General features: G+C 40.9%; 1 protein-coding gene across 1 annotated transcript in view; it reads right to left on the bottom strand.

Annotated features, from left to right (window-relative positions):
• RBM47 (RNA binding motif protein 47) overlaps positions 1 to 25,421 on the bottom strand; it is a 108,985-nt gene that overhangs the window by 6,842 nt on the left and 76,722 nt on the right. The window contains exon 2 of the mRNA XM_077814596.1: positions 2,809 to 3,974. Coding sequence (XP_077670722.1) covers positions 2,809 to 3,943 — 1,135 coding nt within the window. The 5' untranslated portion in view covers positions 3,944 to 3,974. The remainder of the gene's footprint in view (positions 1 to 2,808; positions 3,975 to 25,421) is intronic.

Raw genomic sequence — 25,421 nt, 5'->3', positions numbered from 1 at the left:
TAATTTATATCCACAATTTTGCAAATGTTACTATGGTGCTTTTGGTCATGTGATGTAGTGATAGTTTTATGGCAGATTGTTTGGGTATTCAGACCAGGGGTGATGGAATTTTCCTAAAAGGAGAGGGGGTGGGGGCATGTTAAGGAAGTATGGGCTGGATGAATGCACTATAGGGTGGGTAGAAAGCTGGCTAGATTGTCGGGCTCAACGGGTAGTGATCAATGGCTCCATGTCTAGTTGGCAGCCGGTGTCAAGTGGAGTGCCCCAGGGGTCGGTCCTGGGGCCGGTTTTGTTCAATATCTTCATAAATGATCTGGAGGATGGTGTGGATTGCACTCTCAGCAAATTTGCGGACGATACTAAACTGGGAGGAGTGGTAGATACGCTGGAGGGGAGGGATAGGATACAGAAGGACCTAGACAAATTGGAGGATTGGGCCAAAAGAAATCTGATGAGGTTCAATAAGGATAAGTGCAGGGTCCTGCACTTAGGACGGAAGAATCCAATGCACCGCTACAGACTAGGGACCGAATGGCTAGGCAGCAGTTCTGCGGAAAAGGACCTAGGGGTGACAGTGGACGAGAAGCTGGATATGAGTCAGCAGTGTGCCCTTGTTGCCAAGAAGGCCAATGACATTTTGGGATGTATACGTAGGGGCATAGCGAGCAGATCGAGGGACGTGATCGTCCCCCTCTATTCGACATTGGTGAGGCCTCATCTGGAGTACTGTGTCCAGTTTTGGGCCCCACACTACAAGAAGGATGTGGATAAATTGGAGAGAGTCCAGCGAAGGGCAACAAAAATGATTAGGGGTCTAGAACACATGACTTATGAGGAGAGGCTGAGGGAGCTGGGATTGTTTAGCCTGCAGAAGAGAAGAATGAGGGGGGATTTGATAGCTGCTTTCAACTACCTGAAAGGGGGTTCCAAAGAGGATGGCTCTAGACTGTTCTCAATGGTAGCAGATGACAGAACGAGGAGTAATGGCCTCAAGTTGCAGTGGGGGAGGTTTAGATTGGATATTAGGAAAAACTTTTTCACTAAGAGGGTGGTGAAACACTGGAATGCGTTGCCTAGGGAGGTGGTGGAATCTCCTTCCTTGGAAGTTTTTAAGGTCAGGCTTGACAAAGCCCTGGCTGGGATGATTTAACTGGTAATTGGTCCTGCTTCGAGCAGGGGGTTGGACTAGATGACCTTCAGGGGTCCCTTCCAACCCTGATATTCTATGATTCTATGATTCTATGATTCATGAGGCCCCTCCTCTTCCCCCCAAAGCCCTGCCCCCTGGCCAAGCCAGAAACCAGACCCAGGCCGGGGAACCTGGGCCTCTCCACCTGCCCAGGGTGGGGAGCCCTAGAGCAGCCCCCAGCCCATGTCCCCGCCTCCTGGGCCTCCCTCTGAGGACAGATGGAGGGTCCACAGCTCCCTACAGCTGCACGCATGGCTCTTACCCTGACTTGGCTCTGGCTTCTGGCCTGGCCTGGGGGCAGGGCCGGGGGGGGGCCAATGAGCTACAGGCAAGCCATGGTAAGAGCCACCCGGGCAGCTGTGGGGAGCTGCAGACCCTCCATTTGCCCTGGGCAGGGGACCTGAGGGGCAGGGACATGGGCTGGAGGCTGCTTTCGGGGCCCTCCACCTTGGGCCAGTGGATGGTCTGTAGCTCCCTACAGCTGCCCAGGCTCCCTGGGCTGGGCTCCAGCTTCCAGCCTGGCCAGTGCTGAGGCCTTGGTGGGTGGGGGGGAAGAGAGGAGAGGCAGGGGGCTGGGTCCATGGCAAAGAGTGGGAGGGCCAGGCCCATCCACTTTCAAAAGTGGGAGGGCCATGGCCCCTTGCCCACCCCCTGTTCTGGTGCCTCTGATTCAGACATCCAATTAACTGATTCCTATTCCTGCAGAAATAGTTGCAGATATCAATCGGGAGATTGAGTTGAGGCTGGAACTTTTGACCAGTTAGGGTTTACAAATATTTCTGTATTTATATAGGTGGTAAAAGAATAAGATCATGCTTATTGTTAAACTGAACTTGGCTGGGAAATACATTTTCAGTAAATTATATTCTCTGTAATGGCAGTACAAAACCACTTGCAATTACAAATGTCAGTTATAATTGTTGCAATTTAAACCTGAATGATTAATTTTTTTGTTAATTTTTAATATATAGAATTCAATAACAATTAAATTCCAATAGTAAGAGCAATATGTCTAACTTATATAGTACCGTTCATCAACAGATCTCAAAGCTTTTCGTAAAGGAGGGTACAGTATGATCAGTTTTTTACAGATGCAGTAACTGAGGCATAGAGAGTTTATGGCTAAGGTTTTCAAAGGCATCCTGTAATTTTGGATGCCTATTTTGAGATACCTAGGATCTGATTTTTTCAGAGCACCCAGCGCTGTAGCTGAAGCCAAAGGGAGGTGCAGATGTACAACACTTTGGATAATTATACTCAAGAAGTCTGGTACTTAAACTATAGAAAACTTCTGTTACTTGCCCAGGGTAATACAACAGTAATAGAAGTTAGATCTCCTGATTCCCAATCCTGTGTTCTGTCCACTAGTGCACCGCTACCTTACACCTGTCTGCATATTAGAAAGGCATTGTCAAAAGAAAAATATCTTCAATATACTAGCATTAATAAAGTAAGACTGAGTATAATTATGACGAACTGTGCTGCAAAGGTAAGTTAAGAAAAATATAAAACGTGTCATCTGTTACCTTTTAAGACAGATTCATGCCTCCTCACCCCCTTGAAAGCAAAGCTGGCAATAATGCCCCCAAATTAGATTATGTTCAACTGTGCTTACTAACCTTTCACAAAGTAATCTCGGTTGGGACCGATCAGAGCATTGTATGGATATCCATAATATGCTAGTGTATACGGATCACAAGAGTAAACATAATTGGGTTGCTGAGTTACTTCTGTTGTTGTTGTTGCTGCTGCTCCTCCTTTAGCTGCTTTCTGATAACGAGTGTACTGCTCTTTGTCTACTGGTTTGGCCAAGGTAACTTCCAGGCATGAGCCTTCAAGTTCAGTGCCATTGAGGTTGTTCATGGCATGAACTGCATCTTCCCTGCTTGTAAAGTGCACAAAGGCATAATCGCGTATTTTTTTAACCCGTTCTACACAGCCAGGGTTAAACTGGCCAAAGATCTTTTTAATTGTATCCTCCGTGGTTTCAATCATTAAATTCCTCACATACAGGATTTTAACAGTCTCCATTACATCTTCATCAACATCTATCTCTGGTTCTGCCCAATCAACAGCAATTTGGTGGCCCCACAGTTGGATTCTCCCAGGCATCAGCTTTCTCCTGGCCATGGCGGCCGCTCGATGGCTTTCATACTCCACAAAGGCGAAGCCTCTATTTTTCATCTTGTCTGCTGCACTTGCATACACAATGACGTCTAGCACGCCCTCTGTCACCTTGGAGATCTCTTCTAGTATTTCCTCTCTCTTCTTCATCTTGGGTATACCTCCAATGAACAGTCTACAGTTATCCACACTGCAGCAAACACCTAGAAGCCTACCAGGACGGATTTCGTAGTTGTTCAGTTCTCTGACAGCACGTTTGGCTTCATGCTTGTGTGTGTACATAACAAAAGCGTAGCCGCGGTTTTTCCCATCAAAGTCCATCATCAGGCGCATTTCATAGATACGTCCTACGGACTCAAACACAGGCACTAGCTCGTCTTCGTACACATCGCGAGGAATTTTACCAACAAAGACTTCACAGCCACGAGGAGGGTGCAACCCCTCCCAGCCAGGTGGAGGCCCACCGTACTTGCGCTGCCCGTTCTCTTGAATCATGGTATATCCAGTACGCTCCATGAGTGCCAACAGGGCAGCCTCATTAGGTGCACCAGCTACACCTTCAGGAACTTTGGTTGTAGACATGTTGGAGGAGTCGTTACTCATCCTAGCAGTGGAATCCTCAGCTGTCATTATGTCAAAATCATTCAAAGTGTGATGAAACCTAAACAAAGAGAGGGGAAAGGAGGACATTAATTATCTACTGTTAACATGACAGGAATCTGACTTTTTTCTGCAGTTTATGTTCAAGTTCATTTTTTAAGAATGAGGTGAATATTAAATACAAAACATAAAAATTAAATAGCAAAATATACTCTGCTGCATGCGGTGGATACCTGGCCCAGGAAACTCCCTGAGATGAGTTTCCTTCAAATCTTCCCTTTGTATGAGAGAATCTAAATGGGGTTATGGAGGAAGGTGGTGGTCCAACTTCCCATGAACTATGCAGCTCTTGTTCTTGCACCCTAAGTCTGTGCAAAACTCCACTCTGAGGTGAGTATAGGCATGTAACCTGGGTAAATGCTGCTTCAAGTAGTGTTACTTGGGCTATGTCTACATGAGAGCTTACGGCAGCTCAGCTGTACCAATGTAGCTGTGCTGCTCTAAGATCTCTCATGTAGCTGCTCTATGCTGGCGGGAGAGAGCTTTCCCATCAACATAATTAAATCACCCCCCATGAGCGGCAGTAGCTATGTCAGCAGGAGAAGCTGGTATAACTTATATGCTCAGGTGTTTTTTTCCCACACCCCTAATACTGCATGCAGTATTCTAGTATCTGTCTCACCAATGCCATCTACAGAGGTAAAAACACCTCACAGCTCCCCTGTTTATACATCCAACCATCACATTAGCTTTTCTTGCCACAGCACTTCACAGGGAGCTGATATGAGCTGTTTGTCCACTATGACCCTTAAATCCTTTTCAGTCACTACATTCTAGGATATTGTCCCCCATTATGTAGGTATGGCCTGCATCCTTTGCTCTTGGATGTACCCCTTGTATCTGGCCCCATTAAAACACATTTTGTTTGAATTGGACCAGCTTATGAAGTGATCCAGATCGCTCTGTATGACTGCTCTGTCCTCATCATTATTTATCTTTCTGCCAAACTTTGTCGTCTGCCAGTTTGTACTCCAGATCATTGATGAAAATACCGAGTAGCGTTAGGTGTAGTACTGATCCCTGCAGAACATCACTAGAAACACCCCCATTCAGTGATGACTGTTTGACAAGATCTGTTTTCCGTAAAATTGGTTGAAGTCCAAGCATGGACAGATTGGTCTAGTTAGTAGATTTTAGTCAGTCTGATGTAGTTCTTCTGGGACAATATGTATGCCAGGTATTTATGCTTGTGTGTTCAGAGCTGAGTACTTCTGTAAAATGGAGGAAGCATGTAAAAAGCTCATTTTATAGGACAGGGGTTCTGAAAAGAGGCTGTAAGTGTTGCTACCACTGAAAGCTAGTGGAGATTCTCTTGCATGTAGGGCAAATGTTGCACTCCACGGGTACATACTGCCCAAGAGGCAGTGGAACTAAGGGGGTTTAGATGTGCCGAGAGAGGGTGTGAAGTAGAAGTCTAGGTCACAGGTGCCACAGAGCAACTCCTTGGGGGCCTGTGTATCCTGGGGGATGAAAGGGAGGGTTCTGTCTCTGAACAGGTCTGATGCAATGGAAAGGATGTAACTCATGACCAATAACAGTTTCATCTGAAAAGGGGAATCTTCAGTAGCTTTCAATAGTAGTAGCAGATAAATAATCTTTGAGCAACTCTAGTCACCAGAGCCAGAGACCATTATGTGCTCTATAACTGATGTCACTTTTAAAAACAAGTTTCAAAACCTGCCTGTGTGACCTTTCATATCTTTTGTTGTCCTTGTTTGAAGCAGAAATATTCCTTATCTAAACATCAGCACTCTTCACAAGAAAAAGAAGTGGAAGGTAGAGCAGTGGGTGCATGTTAGAGGGTTAGAAAGAGGGAAATTTGTAGGTAGTTCCTTTCTTTTCATGAGATCTCATTAAGAAATTTGATTTTTTTTCCCCTCAAGAATTCTAAAAATCAGTTATTTCACTCTTTGGACAGAGAATTTTCCTTAAGTTTGCAATAAAGCCTCAGGATATGTGTACAAATTCAGTGTCACAGTGATATGGCCATACTTTCTATAGCTGTTCCTGGAATCACTTATCCACTGCTAGTAATACATACAGTTTAGTCAGAGTACCTCAAGACACTGTGAGAAGTAACTTCTTAGAACAGTACTTACAAATAAAATAAGGCTCATGACACCGAATGTAAACTTTAGACTGTTGGTGCCTAACCCACTTGATGTATGGGTATGGGGTTGGTAATATACCAACGTGTGCATGTAGTTGTTCAAGTTAGAGTGGGTTGAAAATTTTCGGATGGAATATTTTCCTGTTGGAAAATGCTGTTTCATCAAAATTGATGCATTCTTTGGGAGTGTGTCAATTCTGATGAAATTTCATGTAGAAATTTAAAAAAAAAAATTTTTAACAAGGTTGGAGCATTCCATTTTGACAATATAGGAGGGGAACATTTTGATATTTTTTTTGTTTCAAAACAACTGTTTCAAAATTTATTTTATGAAAACAATTTTAAAAAATGAAAATAAAACTTCTCAATGTTATCAAAACGCAATGTTTTGATCTGAAATGCTGACAGAAGCACACTTCTGATGGCACAGCTACTTGTGCACTGGGGTTTTGTAGGCATAGCTATGTCGGTCAAGACAGAGTACAGTTTTTTTACACTCCTGATTCATATAGCAATGCCAGTACAAGCTTTAAGTGTATACCAAGCCTTAATGTTCTAACTTTTTCTGTCTCTGTTCCTTTTTTTTTTTTCATGTCTCTTTTCTCTATCCTGAGTATTTTTTCAGATTCTCTTCCTGTCTGTTCCACTCCACTTCTTTCACCAGTCTATCTCTCCCTTTGTTTCTCCATGTTCTCCCGCTATTTCCCTCCAAGATCTTTCCCTACTCTGCTTCTTCCATTTCCACGTGTTCTTTCTCATGCATAGCTAGCCACCAGTGCTGTACTAGAACATGACTCCTTGTGGGCTCCCAGTTGTTACTGCAGTGCCACAGAGTGCAGAGACCAGAACTGTTTAGAGACCTCAATTTGGCCCACATAATCTATTTTACTCACTTAGTTAAACATACATTTTAGCTTTGCCTGCTGCATAACACAACAGAAATCTTCACAAAGTTCAGGTAAAATTTCTCTTGGACAAAAAAACATACAGTGCATGTTTTCAGGGCATTCTTATTTTTATTGTTACTGCCTTTTCATACGTTAGATTGTTTTTTCAAAGGTGAGTGGGCAAGACTTTATAGCAACCAATCTCATGCACAATATTAATTTTAAACTGTCTTTCTGAACAGTACAGAACCATGTGTGCATTTTGTTAGTATATAATAAACTAGCGATTGAAACTTAAATCTGTTACCATGCAAACTGTATCTCTGCAGTGTGAGAGCTAATTGTGCACACATTTAGTAGGCTTGATTGAGTCAAAGATGATTTCCTTATTTCCATTAAGAATGACTAATACGGGGAAAACCAGAAAATATATATTTACACTTTGAAGCACAGGGTCTTATGATACATAAGAGCTCAATTCCTCATCTAGGATATCCAAAGAGGAGGTTGCACCAGCTTCACAATGACACAGGATCATATGAAGAAAAGGCCATTCCTAATCTAAACTGTTGTGAAAATGAGACTGTGGGAGTTAACCAGTGTTATGTGACTAATTATCTGGGAATGGATTAAAATTGTGTTTGCTATAGTTGTAGTGCGTGCACAATGTCTGAAATACTCAGGAATTTTAAAAAACACAATAAAAAGCATGCACATGCCCGGATTAAAAATTGGAATATATTTAAGGAATAATATCCATCCATCTATCTACCTACTTATATTGTTCCCATCATCATAGTGTATAAGCACCTCACAAATATTAATGAATGACTTTCTCCTCACGGCATTCCTGTGTGGTAGGGAAGTATTTATTCCATTGTGGAAGATGGGGAACTGAAGCACGGAAATATCGTGTAACTTGCCCAAGACCACACAAGAAGTCTGTGGCAGAGTCAGGAGCTGAAGCCAGATCTCAGTGCAGTCTTACTGCAGTGCCTTAACCTCAAAACCATCTTTGCAAATCATTTGTTTAATATCTGAACATACACGGTATTTATGATATACAGTGTGACTCTATTTTTCTTTTTATGCCTCCCCCCTCATCCTCTCTCCCATTAAATGTTTAACAATTTATGTTCCAAAAACCAAACCCAGTTTGGGCTACCTTTAAGGGCTGCTGGTTGAGCTCCTCAGGGGTTTGCAGGAATCTCAGTTTAAATCCCCTATCCTGGCCTCTCACTGCCCAGGTGAGCAGGAACTGGGGGTTCAGGAGAAACAGTTCACTTGGCCCTTGGGATACAAGATAGATTTCCTTTGCTCATCAGCAACCCCTCTGGTTGATTATCTGTCTAATCTGCATAGACATTTGTACCTCAGTCATTACCATGGATTCTAAATGTCTAAAGATTAAGGCCATGTCTACACTGCGCACCTTACAATGGCGCTGTTGTAAGGTGCATACTGTAGCCACTCTTTGTTGTCAGGAGAGCTCTCTTCCAGCAACCAGATAAAACCACCCCCAATTAGGGGTGGTAACTTCATCACCAGGAGAGCATCTCGGGCTGACCAAGTGCTGTCCACACCAGTGCTTTTAGTCATTAAAATTTTTGTCGTTCAGGGGTGTGTGTTTTTTTTTTCACACCACTGAGCAACAAAAGTTTTGATGACGAAAGTGTCAGTGTAGACAAAGCCTAAGAAATATCCTGGGACCAACATGGCTACAACAACACTCCAGACAACAATTAAAGAGTAAGAAGCATTGTTGTAGAGCTCTCAAAGGATTCTCGTGTGATCCTCTTTGGACGAAAGGATGTAGGGCTGCCAACTCTTCAGGATTCTTCAGGAGTCTCCAGGAACTGAAGATGAATCTTTATTTAAAGATTGTCATGTGATGAAACCTCCAGCGACATGTGCAAGCAGAGCTAGCTGGCTGACTCAAGGGTAGGATGGATATAAAACTGCGTAAAGTGGGTCCTCAGTGATGTGATGGAGTGGAGGGGAAAGAAAGTGATTGTGCCTAGAAGACAGGAAAACTTCTGAGATATCTTGGAGTATGTGTGTATGTGAATCAACACACTGATAATTATCTTTTCTGACACGATTTTGCTGCTACTGGGGAAACACAACAAAATGGCTTCAAATGTTCAGTTGGTCCAAGTGATGAATCCCCACAAAGGAGTATGTCAGCTTTCTGCCTTCTGTATTGCCACCAACCAGCCTGTGAGTCTGAGTCAAGTCTTTTTTCTGTGTTGGAATAAACAGGCCTAGATTTTAATCATCCATTCTAATGCTTTTCAGCAGCTTCTTTAAAAAAAATTGAGGTAAAAATGATTAGTTTGGCAAATAGATTTAAACCTGAAAAACTCAATGCTTCAGACATTTTCCTGCAACTTAGGCTTTGTCACTTGCACCCTCTGCCCCTAAAAATTTTCTATTCATGCAACCTTCCATGTTCTTCTATGGCACCCATCACTGTAGTATCTCAGGCCCAGATTCACAATGGGACTTAAGTCTGGTCTACACTTCAGAGTTAGGTCGATGCAAGGCAGCCTATGTCCACCTCACCATGGAAATGTCTACACTTAAATTTCGCTCCTGCCAACATAACTGTCCCACTCTGCCGATTTAATAACTCCACCTCTACAAGTGGTGTAGAGTCAAGAATAATGTAGTTAGTTTGACGCAGTGTCAGTGTAGACGCTGCATTGCTTACGTTGACTGTTACTGGCTTTCAGGAGCCTTCCCACAATGCTCCACACTGACACTAGAGTTGATAGGAGCGCTCCTGGTGAGGATGCACACTGTCGACACAAGGAGCAAAGTGTAGACGCATATAGGTGATGTAATTACAGTAATTACTAGGCACCTAGAAAATCACAGGAACAACACTGCAATCCACAAAGCCTGAGTTAGGCACCAAGGCTCCGTATCCAATGAATGGGGAAAGATGGGCACCTAGGAATGCAATCCATAAAAGCCAGCATGCTAAGCAGGAAGCCACATAAGTTAGCCAGTGGGAGATGCCAACACAAGGAGGTGTGTCCTAAACCCTACTCCTCTCATGGAGATAAGTGCTTTCCTGCAGCCCTGATGTAGGCACCTATCTCTGCTTGTAATCCACAACCAGGAATCCTCTCCTGCATTCAGGTGGCTTAGGTGCCTAAATTGTTTTTTGTGAGAATGAACTAGGCATGTGTTTCATTCCAAACAAACTGACTGGAGAAGGAGCCCACCTTATAACTTTTGGCCAAGTGGTTAGAACACTCACATGGGATGTGGGAGACCTAGGTTCAATTCCACCCTCCCCATGAGGGGATTTGAACAGGGGAGTCTCCTGCACCTCACGGGCTTAAAGAGTCATTGGGCCAATATACACAGAGAAAGAGAGAGAGAGATTCTCTAGCCTGGTGGTTAGAGTACCCACCTGGCAGGTGAAAGATGATGGGTCCAGTCCCCCACTCCAACCACACTTTAATTAGTTACCCAAAATGCAACAGCTTCAGCAGGAGAACTTAAGGGATCCCCACATCAGAATATTCCCACAGCAGAGCACTTTCCTAAGACACGTGGGAGACTCCTGTTCAAATCCTTTCTTCCCCTCAGGCAGAGAGGGGTATTGAACTTGGGTCTCCCCCATCCCAGGCAAGTGTTCTCACCCCTGGGCTAAAACTATAAAGTAGGCATCACCAACTGCCTCCTCCTCTGAGCAGATTTTGAATGGGACCTGATCTGGTAGGCATGCTCAGAGGCTGCTTACCAGATCAGATACCATGGGTGAGTTATGCAGAGGAACACCTATCTTCCCCAGGGTTGTGGATTACTCTGGGGCTTAGGTGGGAGATTGGCATCCTGACACCTAGAGTGAGGCAGCAGTGTGCATGCCCAGAGACAGAAACACAGCTGCCTAGGGAGCTATTTACTGCAAATATGTAGGTGCTGAGTGTATTTCGGAGCAGGCAACCAAGGAGGAGTTTTGTTGGTTACAAGTGGCTCCTAAAATTGGGATTTAGGCCCACATCCACAATGGTACTAAGTAATTTGTGGGGTTACACAACGATTTGCATCACTGCTGAACTTAGCCCTTCAGCTATGGTATTACAGAGTATGGAAACATAATGTGGATGTTTGAGAGATGCTGCTGAACTGCAAATGTACATTCTATCTGGCTCATGTTTTATTAAGGAATCTTACTTATGTATGCATTCAACCCTGTACCTGTGTTTTGAGATTTGATCTACAGTAGGTTTTGTTAGTGACATCATGTAAGTGTGTATCAAGGTCAGTGAATGGCACCAGAAGTAAGTGAAGCGATTGGAACGCACCTGAAAACAAATAACTAAAAAACATGTTTGGGAAACTGAGCAAAAGAAGACACAATGCTGCAGGAAACATCCACAGACTTCAGTGATCAAATCGTGTGGTGACAGGTGCCTTACAGAAACTAAGATAGACGGAGATCCTGGTGAGCCGTGCAAGCACCCATTGACCATAGATACTGACTCCACAGCTTAGCTAGTCAACAAAGGGTCAGCCCACAAGGAAAGTCCCACACACAGCTCAGCTCTGTGGCCAAGAATTCCAAAGCAAGCTGGCAGGAAGAAGCTCATGCAGATTCTACTGGAGCATTTTAAAAAGGAGCAGAGAGGTGAATGGGCTCCTATAAAAACTCAGCACTGAGAGAGACGGGCCTCACCTGAAGAGGACTGTGCCAGCAACTCCAGGTGACACTGATCCACCCAGGATCAGCACTTACGGTGGGGGTGCTAGGTGACAAGCAGTTGACTATGGTGTTGCAAGGGGTGGGTATATTCTTGTTCTTTCAGGGGAGTAAAAGGACAAAGTTATCTTTTTGCACTGTGGAGATGGATGCTAGAAGTTCTTAGGAAAATATGTACTGGTGGGAAGCTATTTGGAGAAGAGATTCTGTACTAGGCAAGAGAATGTGATGTGGTGGTCTTGGCCAGTGCAGGGGGACTCTGTATTAGAGAGGAGGAGCATTCATTGTAGGTTTGTGTTTGCAGCATTGCATCTTGGATTATAACCCAGCCAATCTGTACTTTATCTCCCCCTTCAAAATTGGGGTAGGTTCCATGGCCCTGGAGCCCAGGAGTCTGCAGAGCTTCCATTAAACATCAGCAGCACATGGTAATTTAATTTGGGATCAAACCTATATAGTACAACTCTGGTTGATTTTTGGAGCCTGCTAAAATAGGAAATTTAAAAATAAAATTACCTGATTATCGGATGAGGTTCTCTAAAATATCACCACCAGTGAGTTATTTTAAGCTCTAGGACAAATCCTATTAGTCAGTCTGGTTTTCAAAAGGTCATTTAAAATTACTGAGTGACTTTAATATAAAAGTCTAAAATAAATTTCCTATGATAGACTGCATAAAAATTCATAAAAAGATCATGCAACATTCATTAGTGAAGACATGTCAGTCAGATTTGCTGCTAGAAAACGTCTTAATTTTGCACTATACAACCTGCTAGCTGATTTCATCAGGTATTATAGTAAAGTCACACTATAAACAAAGTGTCAATAAAGGGCATCTTAACAAAAGGTCCTGCGTAGTGTTGACACAGTAAAATATTAGTTTCAGTTTTAGGTGTGACCCTTTTATTTAGATAAAATTCCTTGTATACAGTAGCCCTGCCTCTGAAGTTCACTTGCAGCTACCAAGCACCATTACAGTTGTAGAGAAAGTAAAATAATCTTTTAAAATATCCTTGTTGTTTTTAAAAAAGCGCTAAAGTTAAATTTTTTTGCAATGCCTGATTAAAATAATATTTAAAATGTTATAAAAATATAAATTAAATCAGCCTCCAGTTTTAGAAACACCAGGATTGGTGTGAGTTTTTTCAATGCTTGGCAATATTTTTGGCAATACTTTTGAATATTGAAAACAATATACCTGTTTGAAGATCCCTTCTGAGGAAATAAAAATGAAGTTAAAAACTTCAATAAAAATAGTGTATTGGCTCTAGAATTGTGTTTCAAATATACCATTTAAAATTGTCTTTGATTTGCATATAGCTATTGTATCTGTTATAATTTATGTTCCCTCTCTTGGCAAGATTGTCATGTGACCTGCTTTGACAGCCACTTAGGTATAATACAGATATTCACTTTAGATTTGATTTAATAAATATTTTTCTTTCGTTTGCTAAGCTGTACATGGCTGCAGAAGACTGAGGCTTCTGGCTCCAATCCTAGTTGTAACCCCGGCTATATTTAGATACAACCACAGCAGGGATCCTGGTTACAATATGGTGGGCCAAACCATGCTGTAGCCCAATCTTGTAAACACTTACTACATGGTACAATACTTTCTACTGCAAGAGAATACAGGATCAGGCCTTGTGCGTGTAACCAGATTAGGGAACAACATGTTGTAACCAGCCTACCCGATTTAGTTGTATTTGTAGTGTAGACAGTGTATTCATCACAGGTGGTTTAGTAGGAGCCTGTTGGCAGAGGAGTCAGCTGAGAGTCAGCAAGGCCACACGGATAAGGTTACTTCTTATAGGTCATGATGCCAAATTTTTATTTTAAGGGCCATATCCAGGCCCTCAAGTTCATGGACAAAAATATCCCCAAATGCATACAGCCACATTTACATGTGGAAGTTACATTACAGACACAAGCACTTTTTCTAGAAATTACAATATTTATTGCTTACTGCATGTGTTGTGAGCATATGTGAGGTGATTGTTGCTAACACAGGATTATTAAAAGGAGAACAAATCACTGGGTCCTTTAAGCACACTAGAAGAAATTCACTCAGTGTTTTCAGTTTCATTTTTGGTTCTATGTGGTTGGTAACAAGGTTTTTTGTTGTTTGATTTATAACATTTCTGAAAAGGGAGAAAAGCAAAGAAATTTAAATTAGGGGTGGGATTTTCAAAAGTGCTTAGCGTTAGCCTAACTCTGCTCCCACTGAAGTCCATGTTAAAATTCCCCAATGGCTTCCGTGGGAGCACTGTTAGGCCAATGATAAGCGCTTTTGAAAATCCCAACCTAAAGGTCTTCCCTATGTCCTTTTAGTTTTGTCCCCTTTCTTATCCCCAAACTTTCCCCCCAAAACGTTATACCACAGTAAAAGTTCTTTAGTGTCAGCCAACAATTCATTCACTAAATGAGCAGCAACAAAATTCTTCTAAATTCTTCTTGTACTTCTTGATCCTTATAGTAATAAGCTACCTGGCACTGCATTGTCCAGATTAGAAATTCAGTGCTATGTGTAGACTGGGTATGGGGATAGTGGCGTTTCTGGCCATGACTTTGGACTTGAAATGAATGCAATTTTGTTCTGTAAAGTGCCTGTTCAAATGGTATCACAGGGTTCCATATTTAGGGATTTCAATATGGAATGTGTTCAGTTTATGAAGTAAAATAATTTTTTTTCTAATTGGCACCCCTGCAAATTCAACCCATGATCTAAAGGTTAAGATCAGTTCTTTCTACCTCAGTCATCATCACCATAACTAAGGGTATAAGTTTCTGCAGGCCAAATTATGCCCTTAGTTATACCTCTGAAATCCATCTAATACTACACAAGCTTAATACAAATCGATTAAATAAAAATGTTAGGGGAACTAACATTATGCTTCCCATACAAAAATCAAGTCACCTTGTACTGTGCAAACTTCCCTCCTTCCTCATTGTCCACATCATGTTAGGTCATATGCTGTTTAGAACCTGATCTTGTAAAATACTACCTGATATATTGCTTACTAATGGGTGACAGTGATCAGCATGCTCAGTAGCAAAAATTTGCAGGATTGAGTCCCCTAGATTGCCAGCTACTCTGGGCTGGTGTCACAGGTGAAATCCTGGTCCCATTGAAGTAAATGGAAAAACTCCCAATGATTTCAATGAGGCTTGGATTTCACCCCATCTTTATTCTGTAACACACACCTATAACAATAATAGTAATAATGCTAACACTACTATAAAAATCCCGAATTCCTGTACTTGGATCTATTTTATAAGCATGAATAGTCTTACCAATTTCATTAGAAATGAAAATGAATGACATATTCAGAATAAAGTGCAATGTAATAATTCAATGTGCTGCAAATATTTGTGATGATAGATGTCCAGGTTTTAATGAGAAATGTTTTTACAAAGTATGTTTACCAGGAAAGTTAAAAGCCAGAGTTCTAGCACAGATAAGAGTGCTCTCTTTACAAATATTCTGCCAAAGAAAAACACTTCTTTCTAGGAAAAGAGGGAGTGTTTTACTTTGGACTATGTACCTGTATCATCTTGATAACAAATGACAAGAAATAGCAAGGCTCATCATTTGCAATTTAAAGGATTATTCTATTTTTGTGTCTTTTTTAAAAATCAGTACACAGACAATAGGGAAAAGAAAGCTTAGGATGGAAAGAGCCATAAGTTAATCCAGTCCACTCCTTGCCTTTTCTCATGTATAAACACGCTGACCTAAATTCTGCCCTGGAATATGGCTGTGTAACTTCTACTGAGATCAGTGGGAGCGGTGTGTGGATGTAACTCTGAGTAGAATTTAGGCCACTGATAATATTTTCTAATTATCATCTTATAATGTTACACACCGCAGAGTGATCAAAGCGGGGTTGAGAGTGTCTGAAACAGATCTCTATACTATAATTTCATTTTTTCAGTGTTTGTGATCTGGCTTTTCAGCTAGTTGCAAGGGAGGTCCCTGAATTAAAAAACATCTACTGACTCTTAATACAAATTTGCTTATTTGCTTATCTTTATTTGCTTAGTTAATTTTGAACAGATAAAAGCATGGATTAATTGTTTTAAATTCTCTCTAATCTTCAGCAGCATGTTTCTTGTCTGCTTTAGTTTTGATCTTTCTCAGAGTTTCATATTACCACGTGAACATTGTAACAATGACGGGGCTAAGCCTGCAACTTTGATGGTAATGATGTAAGTGAAAGGTGAATATGGTCCAACTTATTTCCCCCAAGTCAAATGAATGAACATTCAGCATAAAATATACTCGGTTATGAAGATGGGAACATTTATTGTTAAAACAACATTAAACTTAAAGTATTTGGTTTAGTCAGTGACTAAATGCAGCATTTTTTGTCTTTGTGCATTGACATTTGACCCCTTTTATAATATGCACCTTGCACCAGGGAAACCTAAGGCACCAGCTAGTTACTCATTAAACTCAGGTACCAATGGCTGACTTGTACATATCATGCTTTAACTGCCTGGTATTGCCTGTGTGCAGAAGAGGGGGGGGAAAGCAATCATCGTAGCTGTGAAATTCTGTCATATCGGCAGAACTCAGCTGCAAAGTGCAGCAATTTGTGCCTGACCCCTGATCTGTGAAGTTTGTACAAACCTTTGAACCTCTGATTGAAATTGAGCAACTCAGTTTACTAGTAGTAGGATGAGATTGCCCGTAATCGTTACTCTGTCCAGGTTTAATATTATAAATTAGAAAAAATGTTTAAACAGGGCAGGAACAGTCTAAGGAGGCAAGGACCCTATTTTTAATCAATTCAAGACAATTTAAAGTCAGTACAATTTGGTCAAAAACATGTATGATTTTGAAAGTAACAAATCTTTGGCCTAAGAAAAAAAAGGAATGAGAGGCAGATATCATTTGAAATTCACTTTCATTGATCCTTATTTTTGTTATTAAAAGCTGAAGGAGGAAAAAAATTGATTAAAAACAATTCATGTAATAAGATTACTTCCAGACTGCAATATAGAATATGATCATGTTAGAAGATTAGCAAAACTATGCCACCTTTTGCCAATGTTCTATATTTTTATCCAACACTTTATCTAATCTCTGTTATAAAGTGCAAAACCGTATAAGAAACCCATGGAAAAATAATTTAAATCAACTGCATTATAAAAGTCAGTCTGCTTTGGATAGACATTCTGAAGGCGTTGTCTTGACAAGCAAAAAGAATATGTTTTTCAATTGTGTTAGCTCAATTGAGCTAGCTTAACATGACTGAAAAGCTCTGTTAAAGCTTTAAACACTAGGTGGGACCTTGGCTACATCACAGCCAGTTAGCATACAGTCATTACCCTGTGTCTTAACTAGTGCAGAGGGCTTTTAATGCTTGATTGAGATAACAAGATTGAAAAATGCACCCTTTTTGCTGATCAAGACAAGGTCTAACTCAGCATGATACACGACAAAGGACTATAGCTTTGCTGGGGTTTCCCCCACACCTACATTCCTTGTGCACCCTGTTGACTTCCGGGGGAGATTTGAGTGTGCAAAGAGTGAAGGACTGGGTCCCAAGTGTGCATTTCAGAGCACATCTTCTATCATGTTTAACTTAAAATAACACTCCATTATATAGAAAGTAACAGGTCTGATCCTCTTCTCACTTAAATTAACAGTTTTGCCTTCAATTTAAATGGGAGCAGGACTGGACTTTAGTAATAAAGTCAGTTCTCCTTTCTTTAAACTGATTTTTTTCCCATACTTGAGTTCAAACTACCCTCCCGCCCCTGCTTCCCTGTTAATATTAGCCCCAAAGTACAAACAACATGTGAAGATAACTTGTTCACCTTACAAAAAGGATTTTTGTTAACATCATTCTTCCTAGATCTTGTACAATATACAGGCATTAAACATCCACATTTCATAAACAGAATATGAATGACCGTGTTAGAATTCCATCCTCTTAACATAATAATACCAAACACTTCCGTATGTAGAGGGACTACTGTAGATTCATTATATTAATAATAATGATATATAATTCTGTTTACTCATATTTCCTAGCCACCATCAATCTAGAAACCTAAAGACATCTGATTAAAGCTGCTAGTGCACTTTTAGAGCTAGATTCTGGTTTCAATTCATTGAATAAGATAGGAATGCAGTACTGCTGACCATGAGTATGGGTAGCAGAATCAGGCTGATAAAAATAAAATGCAAACAGGTGGTAAATGAATGCCTTTCACTTGATTAATTTAAAATAATGGCAAGTAAGTAAGTCCTTGAAATCTGATTCTATTTTTACACAAACAATATTTAATTAATTACAAATAGATTTCAGTTGTTTATGCATATTAATCTTTTAGTTTTAACAGTTCCAGAATTTGTTTTGTTATCTGACACACAATCCTTTTTTGCATTCATTTGTTCAGGTTGTAGCTCAAGATTAGAAGTAATTGCTTCTTCCTCATACAATTTTACAATACCCTTTGAATTACATACTTTTCGTCTCAATTACTTGGCAAACACAAACCAAACCAAAAAACCTACATAAAAAATGTTTCCCTTACCTCTCCAATCCTGAAACCTAAGTGCGACAGGTTAATACTACTAGCACCTTTTGCTTGAGCAACCTTTCTCCTAATCACAAGAACTGTGTAACTCTGTTATACAGTACATGCATCTCTTTATTGGTCAATGAGCTTTGGCCATTTAAATTCCTTGGAAGTCATTTGCTAAGGGCACCTGGAATGAGTCTGAGTGGGTGGGACAGAAAGGAAAGCAATGTTAAAACAGCCAGATCTAGAAAGAAAGCTCCCAACAGCAGTTTGAAAATTAATACAAACCTATCTGTAACTAATGGATTTTTGGAGGGCTTGTTTGAACCTTAAGGGGAGAATAGAAGAGAGACTCTTTGACATTTTCACAGGGAGGAGGAATTTAAACAGAAAGATTTCATTCAAACTTTGAAACTTGCAGAAAGGGAGTGAATCATGTACAAACAACTTCCTAGCACAAGGCGTTGTGCAAATAGCTTGTGTTAATCAAAACAGATAAGATAAGGAAAGCACAAATTTTAGTTGACTATGTGATGTTTTCAGTAAAGTCTTTTTCTTTATGCTAGTTTAGCAACATTATTTTAGGCTACTTTTAGTTAGATTAACTTTAGTTGTACTAAAAAGCAACTGTAGTTCAAACACTGAAAGGTACTTTTACTGATCTCGGAGGTCCCAAGAATGAAAGAATTATAACAGCTGAATACCTGGTGTGTACTATTTTGGCTTGAAAACACAGAACTCAGAATGTGTTTGCTTGGAAAGGGGTAAAAAACAACCCAAAACTGAAACCTAGTACAGAAGGAAGAGCAAAGGGGTGGTAAAACATGATTCGTGACAGTAAAAATGGTTTGTACATAACAACGGAACATTAGGCCCCAGAAGCACTTAGGCAAAGTAAACAACACACCTTTTTAAGCAGTTAAGAGAAGAAACCAAACTGAAACACTCTTTGGATGTTGGATTTGTCAGTTCAGCAGGTAATATAACCAACCAGTGGGGAAAAAGGGGAGAAAGGTGTGATCCAGAATATGATTAATTGTCTGGGATTGGAGCCCACCTATACAAAGTTAAAAACAAAAACTATAGTGCATGAACTAAACAAACTGCCGGTTACAATCCTTCGTAAAGCTAGATTCAGAGTTTTGGGCTGCCACTTTGGCTAAAAACTATTTTCAGAATGCTGACTTGAAATATATTCAGGAATGCCGTTAAAAGGGACAAAGTGAGTTGTTTCTATAGAGGTTTCAAGGGAATATTAATTGACAGACTTCTCAAGGGTCTCAACAGTAGACTCCTTGAGGATAAAGTTTTATCTAGATGTTAGGACTTGATCTGAACCCACACTTCCCCCTTTTTGTTAAATCTCATGCAGTGAAATATATTGGCAATCAGAGCCGGCCCACAACATTTTGGCACCTGAGGCAGGGAGCTCAAATGACACCCCCATGCCCCCACACTGCCACGCTTGGGCCAAAACTTTGAAACTCTGGGTCCTAGTGGTGCCCCCCCCAGTCTGGCACCTGAGGCGGCCACCTCAATTTGCCTCATGGTACGGCCAGCCCTGTAGTAGTGTGTATATTCCATTTAAAATGGACATGGCTATAGTGCATCCAGACATATAATTCTTTTTGGTTGTAGCAAACTAAAAAATAAAATCTGCCCGGCCATAAAATTCAAGTACATGCACCTTTCATTAGTTATAGCAATAGGTTTGCAATCGGGTTGTATTTTAACTGGCACATCCATTCCTGTTCCTCAGAGATTAAAGTTCAAACCAGCAAGTGTAACACCCAGTTTGGGTTTGGTTTTTAGTCAGTTTGGTCAGAATGTTGGACTTGGGACACCCTGGGCTTTATGCATATAGACCAGTCGTCCCCTACTGGCCACGGCAGTAAATATGTCTTCCTACAGCACCTCGTAGGCCATATTTCCATAAGGAACAGGAGAAGCCATAGAAAAACCTGTTCACTTCAGGGAGTGGGTTGATCTGTGCACACAACCCTTAGAGAGATAATCACATGTGCTTATCATATGGATTCTTTGGATAGTCCATAGAAAAAAGGGATATAGGAGATAAAGCAGAGACTGGAGTTAGGAAAGTGAAGAGATCAGGTGGCTGAACGGACTGGGAGGAGGAGCGGACAGAAAATAGCAAAGGATTTTGGCTAAGAAAATGTCTTCTGGCAGTGTTTTTGAGGACTGGCAGGACAGGTGGCTACTTTAATTATAATTAATATGTTATGGGCATTTAGATTTCTTGTTAGTAGAGTGGTAGTGCCCAGAGGCTCCAGTCATTATCATGGTCCCATTGCGCTCGGCACTGTACAAACACACGGGCAGATATCATCCCTGCCTCAAAGAGGTTGCATTCAAATAGTACTTGTATAATATTTTTCATCTTCAGAGTTCCTCTCTACCAACATGAACTAATTAATCATTATAACACCACCGTGAGGTGAGTAAGTATTAGCTCCATTCTGCTGATTGGGGAACTGAAGAATAGAAATTAAATGACTTGCCCAAAGCCACGGAGGGAGCCAGTGTCGGAACTAGGATTAGAATTTAGGAGATGGAGGTCTGTGATCAAACCATACTTTTCTCCAAGCGCCCTAAATGGAGAAGTGGAGTTAAGAGTTGATAGGTATTTGATGTAAGAGCTGAAGAGTGAGATCTTATAGCGGTGTAAATGGTATAACACCATTGAAGTCAAATGTTTTTAATAGTATTTCCCTTTCTTCTTTAATTAAATCAGTATTACATTTTCTCTGTGGGATGATAAATTACAGAAAAGGCCTGAACTTTTACTGCCCAGAATTTTCAGCAATGTACATTAAACGTCCAGGTGACTAACCAAACACCCATATGCCTCTGACTGCATAGGGAGGATTATTATAACGAAATGGATCAGAAAAGCAATTACACCAGTAATCTGACATCTAATATGCAGTGCATTCATCTAATATGCAGTGCATTAATTCTGTAGAAATGTCCTCTACATAATAATTGAAAATTGTATCACCGATGAAATCAAACCAAATCCATACTCCTTTGTTGTTTCTCTTTTCCCTTTTAGCTCCAGCTGATCATTAATCTCCAGGAGATGCCCTGATCCTCTATCACTATTACTCAAATAATAAACATGAAGAGACAGAGTTGCTAGGGAGCATTTTGAGGTATCATAATCATAGCCATTCGAGAACCACTGAGTTATTGGGTCATCTAGGCTGGCATTTTTAAAGAAGCCTGAGGGAATTAGGTAGAATTCTACATCTGTAGAATTAATGCGCCCATTGACTTTCATTGAGAATTGGGCACCTTATCTCCATAGGCTCTCTGGAATATCCCAGCCGTAATCTATTTCCCTGCCAGTGCGGGATGGTTCTTGACAATGCATTCATTTAAAATCTCTCCTTATAATGGCACTTAAATATCATGCTGAGCAGTACAATAAAAACGGTGCTTAGATACAGTGGAGAAGCTTTGATACTAGATGATACAAGTATGATAAATAGATTCTCTACATGAATTTTCTCACAGTTGCTTTCTATTCCTATGCTTTGAAGTGTCCCCCATTCAGTGAGATGTGAAGCACAAACTGGTTCCTTATAGTTTGTGATCCTTTCCTGCATCTACCGTTTGGAAGAAGTTACAGAGTGTCACACTCCACTAAACTACCCAGGTAAACATTGTCATTTCCTCTTTTTTTAAAAAATGTTCCTTTCTTGATGAATTCCAGCTATGTGAGGGCCAAATCTGGAGAGGCACATATAAGAAAATAGCAATTACCATAATGGATCAGGCCCAAGATCTGTCCTGTCCAGTCTAGACCTGACTCTCTCATATTAGCATCTTCCACTTTCCCTCCATTCTTTGCCACAGCAGAATGGACCCTTACATGGTTGCTATTCATCAGCTCCAGTTGGTGGAGAATTAATGATTTTTTCCCCCTAAAGAGTTTATTTCCATTGCTGTTGCTGTTGGAGCTGCACTGGTAGTAGAGATTGTTGAAAATGTTAAAGAAAAAAGTGTGACTTCCATGGAGTTATGACAGTTCACACCAGATAGTGATCTGCCCCCAGTATAGAAAAGGCCTTATAGAGGGGCAGTATGTTTCCCCCATCTGCTGTTGCTCCTCCTGTAAGAAGCAGCATGTGTTCTTCTTATTTGCTAATAGCCAATAGTATGTTCAACTCTGTAAAAGGCACTGATGCAGAAATGGTTCTGGTCCCAAGAAACTTATAAATATCAAACACCACCACACTGGGAGATCCAGACGGTGGTGACTAGATATTTTAAGAAGAGAATAAAGTTGAGTCATTATCTTGATGTGGGTTAGCACTTTTGGCTGTCATGTTAGTGGGTTTTCCAGAGGTATTTGAATGAAGATAGGGTAGCAGCCTGGCATACTGGGATAGAGAAGTCATTCTAGACATAGGGGATTGTGTGAAGATGAGAGTGGGAGGGGAAAAAATGAAGTGAATAAGCTGAGTGTATTGGCTGAGTCTGATCTTCAGAAGTCAACTGAGAGATTCTAGTGGAGCAAGCAGAAAATACTTTTCCAGTTGAAGTAATTCACCTTAAAAACACATAGATTTAAAGCTATTCTGCAAAGTCCCCAGCCTTCAAGTCTCTGAGGTGGCTGCATTTCACCAATTTGCATCCATCTAAAACAATCCTTAGCAACAGTACTGTAGCCTGTTCTCTGATAATTTTGCTCCACCACTTAACTTTTTTAACAAAGCCAGTTTGAGTTTCTGCAGAACAGGTTTCTACATGTCCTTAGAACTATTTTCTTGCCAATTTACATGTTTAAAGAGACAATATTGCTTTATTTGAAAGCCTAACATGTTCTTTCATTTGTTTTTATGAAATACAATTGATCATAGCACAATCTTTTCTTTAAAGCTTTATAAAAATTTGTACTTGCCGTATACTAATAAGCCTCTTTGCAGAGCACACAGTATCTCAGAGGTAGCATAGGTATCATGTAAAAAGAAAAGGAGTACTTGTGGCACCTTAGAGACTAACCAATTTATTTGAGCATAAGCTTTCGTGAGCTACAGCTCACTTCATCGGATGCATAAAGCGGAAAATGCAGTGAGGATGTTTTATACACACAGACCATGAAAAAATGGATGTTTATCACTTCAAAAGGTTTTTTCTCCCCCCACCCTACTCTCCTGCTGGTAATAGCTTATCTAAAGTGATCACTCTCCTTACAATGTGTATGATAATCAAGGTGGGCCATTTCCAGCACAAATCCAGGGTTTGGCTGAACTTTGTGACTTTGTCCTCACCCATAACTATTTCACATTTGGGGACAATGTATACTTTCAAATCAGCGGCACTGCTATGGGTACCTGCATGGCCCCACAGTATGCAAACATTTTTATGGCTGACTTAGAACAACGCTTCCTCAGCTCTCGTCCCCTAATGCCCCTACTCTACTTGCGCTACATTGATGACATCTTCATCATCTGGACCCATGGAAAAGAAGCCCTTGAGGAATTCCACCATGATTTCAACAATTTCCATCCCACCATCAACCTCAGTCTGGACCAGTCCACACAAGAGATCCACTTCCTGGACACTACAGTGCTAATAAGCGATGGTCACATAAACACCACCCTATACCGGAAACCTACTGATCGCTATTCCTACCTACATGCCTCCAACTTTCACCCAGACCACACCACACGGTCCATTGTCTACAGCCAAGCTCTATGATACAACCGCATTTGCTCCAACCCCTCAGACAGAGACAAACACCTACAAGATCTCTATCAAGCATTCTTACAACTACAGTACCCACCTGCGGAAGTGAAGAAACAGATTGATAGAGCCAGAAGAGTACCCAGAAGTCACCTACTACAGGACAGGCCTAACAAAGAAAATAACGCCACCAGCCGTCACCTTCAGCCCCCAACTAAAACCTCTCCAACGCATTATCAAGGATTTACAACCTATCCTGAAGGACGACCCATCACTCTCACAAATCTTGGGAGACAGGCCAGTCCTTGCCTACAGACAGCCCCCCAACCTGAAGCAAATACTCACCAGCAACCACATACCACACAACAGAACCACTAACCTAGGAACCTATCCTTGCAACAAAGCCCATTGCCAACTGTGCCCACATATCTATTCAGGGGACACCATCACAGGGCTTAATAACATCAGCCACACTATCAGAGGCTCGTTCACCTGCACATCTACCAGTGTGATATATGCAATCATGTGCAAGCAATGCCCCTTTGCCATGTACATTGGTCAAACTGGACAGTCTCTACGTAAAAGAATAAATGGACACAAATCAGATGTCAAGAATTATAACATTCATAAACCAGTTGGAGAACACTTAAATCTCTCTGGTCACGCGATTACAGACATGAAAGTTGTGATATTACAACAGAAAAACTTCAAAACCAGACTCCAGTGAGAGACTGCTGAATTGGAATTCATTTGCAAATTGGATACAATTAACTTAGGCTTGAATAGAGACTGGGAGTGGCTAAGTCATTATGCAAGGTAACCTATTTCCCCTTGTTTTTTCCTACCAACCCCACCACCCCCGTTCCTCAGACGTTCTTGTTAAACCCTGGATTTGTGCTGGAAATGGCCCACCTTGATTATCATACACATTGTAAGGAGAGTGATCACTTTAGATAAGCTATTACCAGCAGGAGAGTGGGGTGGGGGGATAGAAAACCTTTTCTAGTGATAAACACCCATTTTTTCATGGTCTGTGTGTATAAAACATCCTCACTGCATTTTCCACTTTATGCATCCGATGAAGTGAGCTGTAGCTCACGAAAGCTTATGCTCAAATAAATTGGTTAGTCTCTAAGGTGCCGAAAGTACTCCTTTTCTTTTTGCGAATACAGACTAACACGGCTGCTACTCTGAAATAGGTATCATGTGTTGCTAGAGATGTTATGATAACTGCTCATTTTTATTACATGGGAGGTTAAATTAGTTGTTTCTAGAAAAATTAATTTATAAGCCATAGATTCTTAAGGCTGCATATGCAATTTTTTAACAGTGTGTTCAAATGTAATGTATACGGTCGTGTTAAGGATGTACCCTTTGCTTGACCTGATCTCTCCTGAAATGGCAGACACTTAGGTGTGTGGGAAGAATAAAAAATTATTACATAAAATTCAAGATCCACAATTGTTTATGAAGTGCTGTTTCTTG

Source organism: Eretmochelys imbricata, chromosome 4, assembly GCF_965152235.1.
Source record: "Eretmochelys imbricata isolate rEreImb1 chromosome 4, rEreImb1.hap1, whole genome shotgun sequence".
Classification (NCBI taxonomy): Eukaryota; Metazoa; Chordata; order Testudines; family Cheloniidae; genus Eretmochelys; species Eretmochelys imbricata.
Note: the sequence above shows the minus strand (reverse complement) of the source record. Positions and strands in the feature narration are given on the sequence as shown.